Genomic DNA, 16,709 nt, shown 5'->3' with positions numbered 1-16,709 from the left:
AGGATTAACGATAACAAAATAAAACAACACCCACAAATCTGCATATAAGAGAATCCAGCCACTTCAAACCCATGTTGTTCAAGGGTCAACTGTGCTTAGGATTCTGATCACAAGTGAAAAAAAAATACAACTTGAATTACCTTAAATGAAATATGGAAATTTATCAGTTCACATAATCAAGTCACAGAATGGGAGAGGTAAATTGGACCTTGGGGATGACTGAATCCAGGGACACAAACACTGCTGGGACTTTCTTATTAGACGCTAGTGAAAAGGTGTCAGGCAGACACCCCCACCCCCACCCCCCCAAAAAAAGACAAGATGGTCTGCAAGCAAATAGCCATGAATTGATTTTAGACTAATATGAATATCAGAAGTCAAAATTAGTGGGTAAGACACAGCAGCAGAAATATTGGGGTAGATGTTCAAAATCATGTAGGAAATTCACTTTAAAATGCATCCAACAACAACAAAAAATAGAGCCTGGCCGGTGTTGCTCAGTGATTGAGCATCAACCTATGAACCAGAAGATCACGAGGGTCATGTTTCATTTCCGGTCAGGGCACATGCCTGGTTTTCGGGCTCAATCCCCAGTAGGGATCATGCAGGAGGCAGCCAATCAATGATTCTCATCAGTGATGTTTCTCTCTCTCTCCCTCTCTCCCTTCCTTTCTGAAGTCAATAAATATATATTTTTAAAAAGATAGATTCATGTATGTATGTATGTATGTACTGGACAGATGTGATAAATCAAGCACAATATTAATGGTAGAATCTTGGTAATAAATATATGTCTTCACTGTAAATTTTTCTGTGTTTGATATTCTTCATAACAAAATGTTGGGGGTGGGAGGTTACAGGCAGAACAGCAGAAGAACAGCTTCATGGCTATATATAGTGCTTAGTCCCTTATCAGCAGAATTCTAGTCCTAAACCAAAGATATAGAACACACCTCTTGTATTCTAAGGAAAGGGAGGACTGGCAAAAGCTATTCATTCATCTACAACATATAACAAATATTTCTTGAGTTCTCATTTGGTAGCATCCTCTGTATTAAAATCAAGGTGTTAAACCAGATATGACCTGCAGATTGAGAGCACAAGGTTAAGAGGTGACCATTCTAGCTTGGGAATTCGTATAGAAAAACTACAGGTAAAAAAAAATGGTTATCTCATGGACTTAACCTGCTTCAAATTGGTTTTATTAGTGCAGTAAGCATCATTTTACATGTAGAAATAAAGCTGATTTCTCACTTGGACAACTGAGTAGATGATGGGATCCTCCATGGAGACAGAAAATGCACACAGAACAAGTATGTGATATGTGATAACTTTTAAATATGCTTTTGGAATCTTGAAATTTACGTGTTACAGCTCAATATAGATGTCCAATGGGTTCAGAATTCTGGAAAAAACCTGAGCCCTGGGAGAGATTGGGAGTCATCATCATAACAGTGGTATAGGTCATCAAAACCCTGAGTAAAATTATCCAGAGTATCGTGAGAAGATATTATTCTTTCATTCTTTTATCCATTCACCAAGCTCTCATCAAGTGTTTCTAGAACTATGAAAAAAAAATGAGTATTTTCAAGGAATTCATAACTTCTCTTTCTTTTTTAATCTTCACCTGAGGATATGTTTTTATTGATTTTTAGAGAGAGAAAGGGAGAGAGAGAAACATCAGTATCTTACTGAGAGAATTTTACATCCTTGGTCCTTAAACCATCTCTAACTCCAATTTTCTCATTAGGCTTCAAGCCAAACTAACGAAATAAAGAGTAACAGCTAGTTTAAAACTAAAAAGTTGTGTTGATAGCACAACACAGGCCCTACTATCCGCCTTGGAGATACATTGACCTAGGTCTAGGTTCTCCTGGCTTGTGAGGACCACAATTGTTTCGACAACGAGAAAAGTGAGATGCTCTAAATGACAGCCCCTGAAGAGCGAGACACAACTGTTAGTGTGTTATGGCTGCTGCTCACGTTCCTTTATTGCCGGTTGGAGTTTGGGGTTCATATCCAGGTGGCTATCTCCATAGATTATTTTAGTCGGGCACCACTTAACTCCAGGAGCCTCTGCTTGCTGTTGACACCTGGGCTCTCCAGAACGCTGCCCACAGCCAACACACAGGAGCAGGCATTTCTTCATGTGGACCTAGAGCTGGCCTCACTTCACCTCCTCCCACCGCCTGCTTACAGCGAATGTACATTTCTGATGTACAAAGATGCTTGCAAAACGCTACAGCTACACATGCTGTCTTTCCTACCCAACCATGCTTCTTGTGATTTGGACTCCAAGACTGGCCTTCTTTTTGGCTAGCATTCAGGCTCAATAAAACCTTACTTAAAAATACACTTCACTGTGGAAGTCAATTTTTTTGTTTAACATTTTAATCTTGGAGTCTATTTGCTCATGTCCTGAAGATGGCAAACATTTTTTTTTCAAGGCTATTGTTAATGGTTAATTATAAATGCATGGTGCTCCACACTGTATGTGTACTATTAATGCAACCCACAACTTCAGATAAACACAACACGTTCTATCTAATTATAAATATCTACTTTATCTAATATTAACTTCCGTTCCTGCGCACTCAGCCTACGTATTGCTATTCAGGTTACATGAGCTGGCTTGCTCTGTATTATTTGCTTTAGAATCTCTCATAGAGTCACGGGTTGGCTCAAAGTAACAGTAGTAACTGCTTCCTTGCCTATACATTGAGGGAAACACATTTTCCAAGGATTCTTTTTTTAAAAAAAAATAGTGCAGCTTGGTTTAAAATTAAAACTACAAAGTAAGTTTCGTCACAAAAACAATCCAACACTACCCCGGCTGTCTGCAGGTCTCTGACAAAACGGGAGCGGGTCCATAACATACTTCACGAATCAGAGTCGGAACCAGAGCTTTCAACTTTCCCGCTGGTTCCTACAGGGCCAACCGCACCGACGCTCCGTCTTGCTCTGCGCCACTTCCGTTCGCGCATTTTAAGGACGTCAAAGCGTCAGCTCTCGCGGTATCATCTGTTGCTGAGGCACTTTAACAAAGATCTCGCGAAGTTTGTTCTACAGATCTAAGTTGGCCTCTTACCCTCCCCCACCACACCCTCAAAACTAGTCTTCCTTTCTCTGTCTCAGTTACAACATTCTTCCCTCCCTCAGCTCTCGTCCCTCCTCCCGTTTCCGATTTCAAGCCGGAACCGGAAGTCTAGTGGGCGGGGCTCGGCGGCGGAAAGCGCAGAGGAGCCGGAGCGGGGACTCGGCTGTGGCCGCTGCCCCTGTCCCTTCCACCGATCGCCGTGGCTCCAGGCTGACGGCCGGTCCGGAGGCGGGTGGGCGCGGGTCTGCCCCGGAGTGTCCGGGCGGCAGCCTCCCCGGGCCCCCCGGGCTCCGCGAGAGATCATGTCTACAGCCTCCGCGGCTTCCTCCTCCTCCTCGTCTTCGGCCAGTGACATGATTGAAGCCCCCTCCCAAGTCCTCAACTTTGAAGAAATCGACTATAAAGAGATCGAGGTGGAAGAGGTGAGCGAGGCCCGGCTAGGCGGTGCGGGCTCCGGCCGGTCCCGCCTCTGCCTAGTCCCGACTCTTACGGCGTCTCTCTGTCCCTCTGATTTGCGGGGCCCGCGGGGTTCACCTGGGGTCCTCATCGCCCCAGAGACCGGGTGTAGAGGAACTCCACGCGCACGGCTGCTCCGAGGTCGCGCTCTCTGGGCCTTTCTTAGGCATTCTCGAGTTGGATTTGAGTCATTTCAAGGGGGACGATGAACTGGTGAGACAGTTCATCTGTTAAGGCGTAAATTCATCCCAGACCCTGGCCGTTTGGAGCGTCATTGCACCAAGACGCGGCGCTCTTAAGGGCCAAGGTTTGTCCTCTCGCTCTGCCTGGCGCGTCATGGGCGCTCGGTAAATGGTCAATTCATGCATCTTCATGTATAACGAGGTGTTTCCCCGAGTGTGGAATCGTTTCCCTCGCCGGTTCCTTAGAGCAGCCGTCAGAATACTAAATGTTCCGCCTTCCATGGGACTAATTTAGATGCATTTCAACCTTAGTAATGTAGGCTGGTTACGATGAAAAGCTATTTCAAGGATCATATTCTGAAGACATAACTAATGATTTCCGTGATCAGACACCTCTGTTAGAAAATCTGAATCCATTCTCTGTGCTGTCGTAATTTAAGTTTACAGCAAGGTAATGTGTCTTTAGTACATTGCTTCTTTTCAAATTCACAGAGGAGTAGACTGGCTCTAAGGACCATCACATTTAGAAAAGTAAAAACTGTATATTTTAAAGACTCGCTTTTGTAAAGGGTTAAATTTTGGTTGAAAATACTATCAGATATTATTTGTGCATCATTTTAAAAATTATTAAGTACTTTGCATTACATATGCCGTGAAGAACCCTGTATGGTCCTATATTATAGATTCTCAGTTTTCACTACTTTCAAATTCCAAAATTATTTTTAAGTAGTGGAACACTAGAAGTAGTGAGGTAATTTTCATTTAACAAACAAGTGGTTTTCTATGCATGTTTTGGAAAAATATTGTATTAATCATATTTTTTATTTCATAAGGTAACCTTAGAGATCACTGAGAACAACCTTATTTTACAAGGTAGTTATAAGTGGGATGAGAAAGGCCTTTGGAGTTAGAGGAAGGTCCAGTATATCAGCCATACCACTTAATAGCTGTGTGATTCAGAGCAAGTTTCCTATCCCCTGTGAGCTTTAGTTTTCTAGCTATAAAATAGGGGTAATTTCTGTTTCATTTATTTGTATAACAGAGCCTACTAGGCAATATGCAAAACACCAAACACAGTGTCTGACACATATTACTAGGAAACTGAGTTCCAGAGAGGAAGTGACCTGCTTTAAGGTCACATGGCTAAAAGAAGGACCTGTATTTTGAAAAGGGGGGAATTTTTTTCGTGTGTAAGTGTTTTGTATTGTTTTGTTTTTCCTATTGATGCTATGATAAATTCTTTTTTCAGAAGTGGGTAGTTGATCCAGCTTTCGTGGCTAGCATTCTTGCTTTTTTAAGAATAAAAATTCAGTGAGTCAGTATAAAAGAATTGCAGTTTTTAAATAAACATTTACGTCTACTCTGGTGAACTGTCATACTTGTAGACTACAAATTGTTATATAATAATAACTTGTACTTCATGGTCAACCAAATGCTTTCACAGACTTACATCATTTGATCCTTACAACTTTAGTTTTTGCACACTACTTTCCAAAGCATTTTATATTCTTGCTTGGAGGAATGAAAGTTACTAAGGAAACATTTTGCTTCTCTTCTCCCAAAGCCATTTAACTTCTGATTAGGTTTTTATATTTCCAAAGACCCTTCTTTGAGTTTAGATAATGTTTCAACCTTTCTTTGGTATATTTAGGACATTCCTGAGATCTAGATTTTTGTTTTTAAATGAAAATTTCTAATATTAGGCAGTCATTTAGTTTTTTTTAAATATCCAGTGTATTTGCACTTTAAGGTTGACTTTCAGCCTTCCTGATGTTGAAGCCATTACATAATTTCCATCATATATTCTTCATATGCACACATTAAAACAGTGTTACGTGATCCAGGGTGTACCATGGGTTCTCAGTAACTATTTCTTAACTTCGATTCTGCTTCTAGGTTAAAATCATGAATAAGAGAATACAGAAAGATGACCAGAAACAAAAAGTATTTTATATTGCTTTCAATATTTTATATGTACACATAAATTGCCTATAAATAAAAGAAAATCATAATCTGTATTTCTCACATAACAATGTAATTGAATCAGAATTATGTCAATTCAATTAGAAACTGTTAGAAAAACATTCCAACTACAAGTCAAATAAATATGCAGTCATTTAATAGGTGTATATGTTCCTCATATTGTGACTCAGTAATATCAGTGTGGCATTTCCTAAATTCAATTCTGATATCAAATTATGTAAGGCTTTAGCCTTAGAAATCTACATAGGTACTTTTTAAAAAAAGTAATTTAGTTTTTACTATCTGGATCTAAGGGTAGAGAATAAATTGTGAGGTATCTACTTTGGAAACTAGCTTGCAAGAAGTGGTTAAAGGCAGTGTGGTATGGTGACAAGTATACTGAGCTGGGTATTTAAAAAATTTAGATGCCATACTGATTCTGCCATAATGTAATTCAGTAAATTTTAACAAATCTTCTGGGCCTCTGATTTCTCACATGAAATGAGGGATTGGACAAGATCATTTAAGATCTCTTTCCATTCTAAAATGAAAACACATTTATTGTTTCCAGTATTTATGCTTTAAGGACAGTGATCATAATCTCCCATGGAATGTAGTTAGACCAACTAATCCAAATTAGACAAGTGATATCCCCATTTTATAGATACTGACAAGTGATCATTGAATTTGATTTGTCAGAAGCCTTACGCCTAAAATGGTAGAGTTAGGAATTGAATTTGAGATTTCCTGAGTCAGTTGCTCTTACCACTGGATGTTCCTTTAGGTCTTCCTAAAGTACAGTAGGTCCTCGGGGTTACGTGGGAGATCCATTCCTACTGCACGATGTAACACAATTTTTGCCATTAAGTCGGAACCTACCTACATAAGCAACTACGTCACTCATACGGAGCACATACACAGCAGTAATGAAGTGAAATAGTAAAAAAAATTTAAAAGAAAGATAACAATTCCTAACCTTTACTTGTGGTAAATAAATAATAAAAAACATAAAGCACATATGTACATACATCGAAATGACGGAACTTTTTTTTTTTTTTAATAAATAAATAGGAGATGGTGATATAACCACGAAACAACGTACGTCGAGTCTGACATAACCCAAGGACTGTCTGTAATCTATAACCAGACCTTATTTTTCAAATGAGGAAACAAATACTGATTTCCTTGATAGTAATTGGTCCTGAGCACTTAATGAACATTCTCCTTCCTGCACAGCACTGCTAAGGTATTGAGAAAAATGAATAGAAGAATCTTAGGATTCTCTCCTTTGAAATTGTCACTTGTGAGACAAGAATAAACACAGAACAGTTAATAATTACATTTTTAGGACCGACCACAAGTTTAAAACTATGAATCCTACATAATAAAAGGCTAATATATGCAAATCGACCAAACAGCAGAACGACTGGTAGCTATGATGCGCAGTGACCACCAGGGGGCAGACACTCAATGCAGGAGCTGCCCCCTGGTGGTCAGTGCACTCCCACGGAAGGAGTGCCACTCAGCCAAAAGCTGGGCTCACGGCTGGCGAGCGCAGCAGCGGTGGTGCGAGCCTCTCCCGCCTCCGCAGCAGCGCTAAGGATGTCCAACTCACAGATTAGGCCTGCTCCCTGCTCAGGCCAGCCAGCAAGTTGTGGGGAGTGGGCCTAAGCCAGCAGTCAGACATCCCCTGAGGACTCCTGGACTGTGAGAGGGTGCAGGCCGGCCAGGCTGAGGGATCCCCCCCTGCCGAGTGCACAAATTTTGTGCACTGGGCCTCTAGTATAATATAAATTGAGCACTTAAGCTATAATTTGAAAGTAGGTTTGTGCACTGGGCCTCTAGTATAATATAAATTGAGCACTTAAGCTATAATTTGAAAGTAGGTTTAACCCCACAAGGCTTCATTGACTGGAAAAGAGCTTAAAACTAGATTTTGAATAAAGTAAACATCGAAGATTGAGAAAAGCACTAAGATGAATTTTTTGCAATTGTTTCTCTGCCTGGAATGAATGCTCTTCACCCCCCAGAACTTCAGGGCTGGCTCCTTCTCACCATTCAAGTCCCACCTCAAATGTCACTTTCTTAAAAAGCTTTCCTGAGCAACCTACGTCTTTGTCACTTCTGTTTATCCTTATGGTGCTTCCCAGTAACCAAAATTGCGTATCCCCCAGCAAAATGTAAGGTGCCTTATTCATACCTATAATTCCAGTGCCTAGTACCTAGAAGTTTTTCTATAAATATTATTTAAATGAGTAAATGAAGTTATTACAGCATACCCATGAACATTTAGTGACCATTTGGGTCTGTTATCTATGATAAAACTAATGGTTAAGATTAGTTAGTGATTTGGCTAAGGCAGCATTTATACTAGAAATGAAATTTGATTCTTTTTACAAATGTTAATTTCATAACACTCCATTATACCTAGCAAATACTTTTTGTTTATCAGGAGTCAGGTGCTGTGAATAAGCCCAGTATTGGTGCCTTTAATAAAATGGGAAATAGATCATATGTGGTGTAGTTGCTTTTTAAAAGGAAGACTCACAGTGTTCACCTCAATTGTAGCATACTAGTGGCCCGGTGGACGGATTCGTGCACATTGAAAGAAAATTAATTAGAAGAAATATTTTAATATCGCTATTCACCCTTTCTCTATATAGAAGTGTCAATTAAATTCACGATCAACAATGACACATCAAGACACACGCCTGTGATTGGCGCCAGCGAGAGCTTTATATGTATCGTGCATGCATATAAAGTCAACTTAGCCTTTTAAATATAGAATAAACTTGCTTAATTAGACCTATTTTCTGAGTTAGCTAAACTTTTTCCAGCCCAGTGAAGCACCCCAACTTCTCTTTCAGGTAATTGTCAGCAGCACAGCAGTAAATATCAACACAAAGCAGATTATTATTGTAGATAACACAGGGAGAACAAAGGGCAAAATATTTAACTGCAGCGGTGTTTGACTATATTCAGCACAGTGAGAAAATCTGAAGTCATTTTCAAGGTCCACCATTTCTTACTTCTTTTCAGTCAGGTCAAGTTTCTAAACTTTCTAAATCTCCGTTTTCCGGCTAATGAAAAGAAAATAGGATTCTACCAAGTCTCCTATCTACCTACTCCAGGACTTCTGTGAGGATCAAATGAGATGAGGCACGGGAAAACGCTTCACAGACATTTGATTAAAGTGTAAAATGTTTGCACCTGGCTATAAAACAAGTCGTGTTCCTGGGCTGAAGAAACTGCAAGGAGGCTAGTTGCTAGGGAGAGGAAGCCAGGCATTACTACATGACATCATTACCCAGCGCCCACAGCAACAGTTTCAGGGCTAAGTTGGGCTGTGGGCCATATTTGTGCCATGGGGTCTTGGCAGCACTGGCTGCTATTTGGTGGGTTGTCACTCTGGGGTGCTGCGGGGCCTGTCTCCCACTTGGGGGAAGCGAGTGTTGCTTTGCTGGCGCCAGGTGCGGGCGCGAACGTACAGTGCGATTGAAACTTTGTGGCCCATGCACAGAAGTCGGTATTTTGTGGAAGAGCCACACTCAAGGGGCCAAAGAGCCGCATGTGGCTTGCGAGCCGCAGTTTGCTGACCACTGACATAGTCCATAGAACAAGCCAAACCAAACTGACAGCTATAGTCACTGAACTAAAAATAACATGAACTTTGGACAATTAAGAATTATTTCATAGTAAATTCAAAGAACAAATGGCATACATCCTTTTTGATTTAGTTTTGTTTAGATATTTTTCTTTTTAATAAACTGACTTGGGTGAAGGAATGGAATAGTCTTCCATCCTAAGGAAATTAGTTTTTAAGGAGTTGCTTTCTTTATACACACACACACCAAATTCTGATTTTTATTATTGTGCTTTTTAAAGCTATTTGCCTGGAAATATCCTACATACCATCTCTCTTATTTTTCTGTTACATTTTTTATTAAGAAATTAAATTTAAATCTGCTTTACTACATGAGACTAAAATTGTGGACCCCAAATCAAAAGGAGACTAAACCATGGGTGGTGGAGATGCATATCGTAAAAAAAAATATATTGATCTAAGAACATTTTAATTTGGAAAACATTCATAAATTTAGAAGGACATATTTCTAAATTGACTTCTTTAAAACCAAAGCCCTCTTTGCATTCCTCTGTTCTATTTTTACAGATGAGCAATTGTGAAAAATATCTGAAATATTATATCTGAAATATAAGTTCACCATTTTAGATAGATGTTATGATGGGGGAGATACTTGTAATTTGGATGTACACCCTTTTTTACATTCTCGGTGAAAATTGATCCTTGGAGAAAGTTGTCATTCAAAATAATTGTTATGATAATGTATCAAAGAAACTTGTTTTACTCATATATGAATGCAATCCAAAAAGCATATTTGATTTGTGAACTTGAATTAGAATTTTGGTAAAGTTTTGTAGTTTAAATTTAGAGTTCTGTAGTTTAAATTTAGTTTTTTCATTATTTATCTCAGTTGCCAGTGTGTGTCAGTTTGCTGTCAATGCCACTTTTTTCTATGTGGCAAGAAAAACCTTGGTTTGCTCACAAGAATTGCCCTTTTTCTTTCTTATGCCCAAGATGGAATCTCAGTGCTCTGGAAAATTTCCATAAATAATATCAACAGCAGGGGAGGACTCTCTGGTTTATGTGATGGCTTGCACTGAAGTATCCTGTCTCAGTGTTAATTATGTTTTTAATATAGCCTGATGCAGTGGTTCTCAAATATTAGAATCGCCTGAAGGGCTTGTTTAAACACAGATTGCTAGGCCCAACCCTTGGACTAAGTAATTTGGAGTTGGAACCTGATAATTTATATTTCTCACAAATTTCCAGGTGATGTTGATGCTTCTGAACCAGAGACCATCCTTTGAGAGCCATTGACTTATTGCTTTTGCTGTTTTTATATCTGCTTCTTGAAACTCTGCTCTACGGTTCTTGTGACACTCCCCTGGTTTGCCTGTCTCCTTATTGACAGCTCCTTCTCAGTTTTTGCAGGTTCTTTCTCTGTTTGTGTTTGAAGTGCTTCAAAGCTCACTTTTGGGACCCCACTATTTACATATTATTTTTGGTGATCTCATCCAATTGATTGACTACAAGTACCAACTAAATGCTGATGACTGTCCCAAGTTCTTATCTCCTGCCTGACTTCTTCTTGACTCATGTTTCCACTTTATTTCTTGGTATTTCCACCCAGATATCTTGTAGGCATCTGAAACTTTGTATGACTGAAACAGAACTCTGTGTTATTTTTTAAAAATCTGCTTGCCGAATTGTTTTTTATCCTTTATGAACTGTGTTGCCTAGTCTATGTCTTCCTCTCCACCCAATTTGCCTACACCCAAACAATCAGCAAGCTCTTTTGACTTTACCTGTAAAATATAACCCAGATCTGCCCATTTTTCTGCACTACCATCAACCTTGTCCTCACAGCTACCCTCTCTTCCTTGGGCTGCTGTAATAGCCCTCCTACCTGATCTCTGTTTGTATATTCTAGCTTCCCTCCAATCTATTTTTCACATAAGAGCTAGAATGAATTTTTTTAATGTGAAATTATATTACATCTTTTCTCAAGTCCCTCCAATTGCTTCCCATTGCTCTTAGACTGAAATTCAGAGTCCTTATTATGGTGCAGAGAACCATTCAGGATCTAGACTCTGCCCATCTCTCCAGCCTTATTTTGCTTCACTCTTCCCTTTTCCAACTATGCATTGCCCACACTGAACACTCTTTCTCCGGGTCATTATTAAAATGTCCTGTTTCTCAATGAGGCCTTGCAGGACTACTATGTTTAAAATTGGAGTGGGGAGAGTGCATGTACATGTATATACACACAAATTACGCTCCTTTTCTTCTTAGCACACTTATCATTTTCTAAAAATTATATATTTTTCTTATATCTTCTTCTTTGTCTCCATTAATGAGAATATAAACAGTAAGAGCAAAGATTTTGGTTTGTTTGTTTACTTCTGTGTCTTGAGTGCCTAGCCTATATAGATGGGTTCAAATATGGTCCAATAGGGAATGAGGGTGTTTTCCCCCTTAGGGCCTTTACATTAGTTATTTCTTCTTCTTTGGTTGGTTCCTTGTGCCATTCATTATAAAGTTAGTAACCTACTCAGATGCCTCTCCCATACTATCTTGCCCTAAGTTTCCACTAATGTCTTTGTCACATCATCCTATTTTTTCCTACATGGCATTTTTTTAGAATATGATATTTTTTTTTATTCATCTTTGTTTATTGACTATCTTCTTTCCTTTCCCCTTTAATTGAAAGTACATTCCATGTAGATCAGGAACATTGTCATATTTACTGCTATATTTCTGATATCCCAGAGGCATTGAAGAAATATTGGTTTCAGGAGTAAACAAATGAGGTTCATTGTTCTCTTGGCATAAGCCTCACTTTCACCTCTTGAAAGCAGGAGACCTTACCCCATTTCTCCCTGCTTGCTGACTAGATCTTCCTCTTTGGCTTTTACTGATTGTCAAACTTTCTATATATCTACCATCCCACAGCTTCTGACATAGGTTCCAACACTGTGCCCAACAACAGCCTCCTTCCTACAACCAGAAGATTCTTTAATTTTCAGTTACCTTGCTTTTCTCTTGGCAGGATTTTTTCTGTGTCATTTCCATGTCTGTTGGGGCTGAGCAAACCTGAGTAGGGCTTCCATCTGTCTATCTCCCTTGCCATTCTTACTCATTTGTAGCTTCCCATGTTGGCAAAGCATATTCTATGAGGCTGCCTCCTCCAGAGGTTCTTAGTGAAAAGTAGGGGGATAAATCCTTTGTGTCCTCTAATCCCTCAGCTTGTTCCAGAAGGGGAAGGGGTGGTTCTTAGCTGCTGTCATGTACTCTCATTTTTGGCTTTCTTCAGCTAGGGTTTAAAAAAGTGTTTTGTTTTTAATTTCTTCTCTATCTCACTGTTATACCATAAAGTCAAGGGTCAATTCTTTATATATTTTTTAATTTTCACCCTTAATATCTCTACATTTATGCCATTTTAAAAAATGAATTCATTTTTTGATACTGCAACATGATGATTTATAAGAAATATATATTTGGTCTTTCAGATGACCAAAATAAAAATTATATATGTATTTGGTCTTTGTTCAGGGTTCCAGACTCACAGCTCCCCAAAACCTCAGAATTTCATAAGTGAGGAGAGCCATAAGGATGTCTTTTGTTATGTTGATGTGGTTACTGTTGGACCACACCTGAGGATGGAGACTGGTTGTCAGGACAACCAACCTTATGATTAGACTTTTGGAACTTTAAGTCCCATCTCCCCGACCTCCATGGAGTGGCGATGAGTTGGAGGCTGAATCAGTGGCCAATAAGGAATGATTAAATAAACCATGCCCATGTAATGAAGCCTCTATAAACACCCAAAAGGACAAAGTTCAGAGAGCTTCCAGGTTGATGAACATGTGATTAGAGGAGATTGTCACACAGATTGGGTATGGGAAGTTCCCATACCTTGCTCTATGCATGCTCTCTGCTGTTCCTGAATTATATTTTTTATAATAAACTGCAATCTAGTAAGTAAAATATTTGTCTGAATAGCTGCTCTAGCAAATTAATTGAACCAAAGGAATGTGTGGTTTGGTCAGAAGTATAGTCTTGTAGAATTGATCCTGTAATCTGTGAGATCTGTTGCTATCTCCAGGTAGTGTCAGAATTGAGTTGAATTGTAAGACACCCAGCCAGTATCTGAGAATTGCTTGGTGGTGTGGATAAACTTCCTCACCACACATTGGAATTGGTGATTAGATAGGCCGACATTTAAATTCTTTAAACACTGACTCTATGTGTCTAACCTCACACCTTTGAAGTTACAGCAATTATTTTTTCCTATCATGTAATTCACTTTATATGTACAACCTGGGTGGGCATCTTGGACTTTATTATCATTTTTAAATCTGTTGTTCCACCATACTTATAAAATAGCTTATGGCCTAACTTGAGTCAAGGCTTTTTGAGGCATGGACTCTCATCTTACACAACTATGCCTATTTTGTATTTGAGTGTTCCAAAAAATTGCTTTCTTAAGCATTGTGTTCCCATGGTTTTAAGTTGAAAGCTCAGAGTCAGCCATCATCTCGGCACTAGGTGGCACTTGTGCATCACAGTTAGTCATACATTCCTAACACAGTTTTTGCAACAAGTGCATGATCCACAAATAAAATGTTTGGAGTCCCTATGTGGACATTCCTGAGAATAGGAAAATGAAACAAGAGGAGGCCTAATTAATACTAGTTGCTTGATGTATTTGTAAGTACATGGTTGAAGAATATAGTAAATTACTGCATAATCATTATTTCATAGTAATATCAAATAGGTAGGAGCGTCTACATCCATACCTTCTTAGCCTATGTTGCCATAAAGTTTAAATTTCATTTAAGATCTGTTTGCTATTTATCAAGGTCAATTGTAGAGAAATGAGTAGTGCAGCACTGGTTCATACCCAACTCCAAGTACTTATTGTTCTTTTGTAGTATTTAAGAAATGCCTGGTTTTGATTTGTGTACCCTATAGATATTCACTGAGTAAAATGTCAGCATCTCTCTTTTACTGTTAAGAAAACAGGAGCTCAAAAACATTATCTTGCCCAGCATCATAACTAATAGGTAAATAGAACCAATATTCAAACTCAAGTCTGTTGGGTTCTAGAGCCCAGACATGCTCTTTCTACTATTTTGATGGTGCCAGGTTTAGCCAATACCCATTTATGTTAAAGCAACTGAATGACAAGTGCAAATTACTGATGTTGGTTCCTTTCTCTTATGAAAGGTGTGGAGTAGAGCAAGAATCTAAAGAGCAGCAAGGACCTGAGCACCCTGGGCTAGAAAGGGAAAAAGGGAAAGTCACCAAAGGAAAGACTGGCTACCAAATGTGTTGGCTTACTTTTGCCTAGCGTCAGTCCAGTTTCCTTTAAATAAGCCGATGACACACAGGAGCTGAATAGTGAATTGGTATTGTAGGCTTTAAATCCTGGTTTCTCTGAATACTTACTGACCATGTGATCTTGGGCAGCTTGCAAACTTGTGACTTGGTTTACTTACCTTTAAAATGGAGGAGGATTAAATGTGTCATTTTATGAAGTACATAGACTGGTACCTGGCATATGGTAAACAATAAATGTTAACCATTTGAGTGGTGTCATATATTAAGCAACATGAGAAATGTCTATAATTACCCTAGCAACAGCCAACTTTGTTATAGAAGAGTTTTGTGTCCAGGAATTTGTTCATGTAATTTTGGCTCAAGTGAAGACTCCTCCTTCAAGGGAAGATATAGCTGCTACTTTCTGAGATATAATACAGATATATATGTACAAATTAGCATTCTTAACATTCTGGTGTTAGATTGCCTGGTATCAACCAGATTGCTATTTACTAACCATATAGCTTTGGGCAAGTTAGTAGGCACTTAGTTGCCTACTACATAGAAAGTACATCAAAAATGAGAACCATATAGGGAGGTAGATTTTTTACTTAAGGAAAAATAAATAGATCCATTGGAAGTTGAAAGATTGCAGTAAATGGCACTTAAATAAAGTTCTTTACAATGATAGAATCCCATGATGGTTCTATTTTGTTTAGTTGTTATTTTTATATTATGGCAAGTCTCAAACATTTATAAAAGTAGACTAGATTGAGAGAGCAAAGAACCCATGAGGGACCTATCAGTTAACTTCAATAATGATATAATACATGACCAATCTTTATTTTATAATTTTTAAAAAATAACTTTAATGATGTATTTTACATGTCAGAAAACATGCATTTAAAGTGTTACGGTGATATGTACAAATTACTGTGTAGCCATTACTATAATTCAGTTTTCAAATTTTTTTTTTGCCTTGGTAGTATTCCTCCTCCTCATTTACAGTTAATCCCTATTTCCGTGCTCAGCCCCAGGCAAACTACTAATTTACTTTGTATCTCTATGGATTTGCCTTTGTTGGACATCTACACTGATAAAGGACAAAGATGCTAATTGACCATACCTTCGCTACGCCCATCAGCCAATCAGAAGAGTATGCAAATTAACCCAACAAAGATGGCTGTTAAATTTGCATACTGCAGGTGGGGCCGGCAGTGCCCGACGCTGCCTGCGGGATCGGGCCTGCTGTGGGCGACCCGGGGCGCCCGGCGTGGCAGGGCAGGACAGCGACATCCGCCGCCCACCCCACCGCGGGATCGGGCCTGCCATGAGCAACCTGGGGAGGCGGGGCAGGCACCGTGGGATAGGGCTTGCCATCTGCCACCCGGGGAGCGGGCCTAAGCCAGCAGGTGGGCACAGGTCGGGCTGAGGGACACCCACCTCCCCCGCCAGTGCACAAATTTTTGTGCACCGGGCCTCTAGTCCTATATAATAAAAGGCTAATATGCAAATCGATTATGCTAGTGATGCGCACTGACCTCCAGGGGGCAAATGCTCAACGCAGGAGCTGCCCCTTGGTGGTCAGTGCGCTCCCACAGGGGGAGTGATGCTCAGCCAGAAGCTGGGCTCGCTGCTGGCAAGCGCAGCGGCAGTGGTGGAAGCCTCTCCTGCCTCTGCGGGAGCGCGAAGGATGTCCGACTGATGGCTTAGGCCCGCTCTCCGTGGGGAGCGGGCTGAAGCCATCAGTTGGACATCCCCCAGGGGCTCCTGGACTGCGAGAGGGTGCAGGCCGGACTGAGGGACTCCCCCCTCCCCTGCTGAGTGCACAAATTTCGTGCACCGGGCCTCTAGTTTTCATATAAATGGAATCGATAAATATGGTGGTCTCCTCATTGGCTTTCTTTCACTTTAGTGTAATTATTTTTTTAAGTTTCATTTGATGTGTTAGCATGTATCAGCAGTGTTTCTTTTTTCCTGACAAAAACATTTTATTTTTACAAACCAGAGGCCCGTGACAAAAATTTGTGCACTCGGGGGGGGAAGGAGGGGGTCCCTTCAGCCCGGCCTGTGGCCTCTCGCAGTCTGGGACCCCTCAGGAGATAAC

General features: G+C 39.9%; 1 protein-coding gene across 4 annotated transcripts in view; it reads left to right on the top strand.

Annotated features, from left to right (window-relative positions):
* The first annotated feature begins 3,212 nt into the window (after positions 1-3,212).
* The window catches only part of MAP3K7 (mitogen-activated protein kinase kinase kinase 7), a 63,206-nt gene continuing 49,709 nt past the window's right edge, over positions 3,213-16,709 (top strand). For 3 of the 4 annotated variants that reach the window (XM_014458429.2, XM_014458428.2, XM_006091807.3), the window contains exon 1: positions 3,213-3,519. In XM_014458429.2, the coding sequence (XP_014313915.1) occupies positions 3,400-3,519 (120 nt within the window). In that variant the 5' untranslated portion in view covers positions 3,213-3,399. The remainder of the gene's footprint in view (positions 3,520-16,709) is intronic. The other variant, XM_006091808.3, reaches the window with a different exon arrangement.

This window comes from Myotis lucifugus, unplaced genomic scaffold (assembly GCF_000147115.1).
Source record: "Myotis lucifugus unplaced genomic scaffold, Myoluc2.0 scaffold_96, whole genome shotgun sequence".
Taxonomy (NCBI): domain Eukaryota; kingdom Metazoa; phylum Chordata; class Mammalia; order Chiroptera; family Vespertilionidae; genus Myotis; species Myotis lucifugus.
The sequence above is the reverse complement of the archived record's forward strand: the minus strand, read 5'-3'. Positions and strand labels throughout refer to the sequence as shown.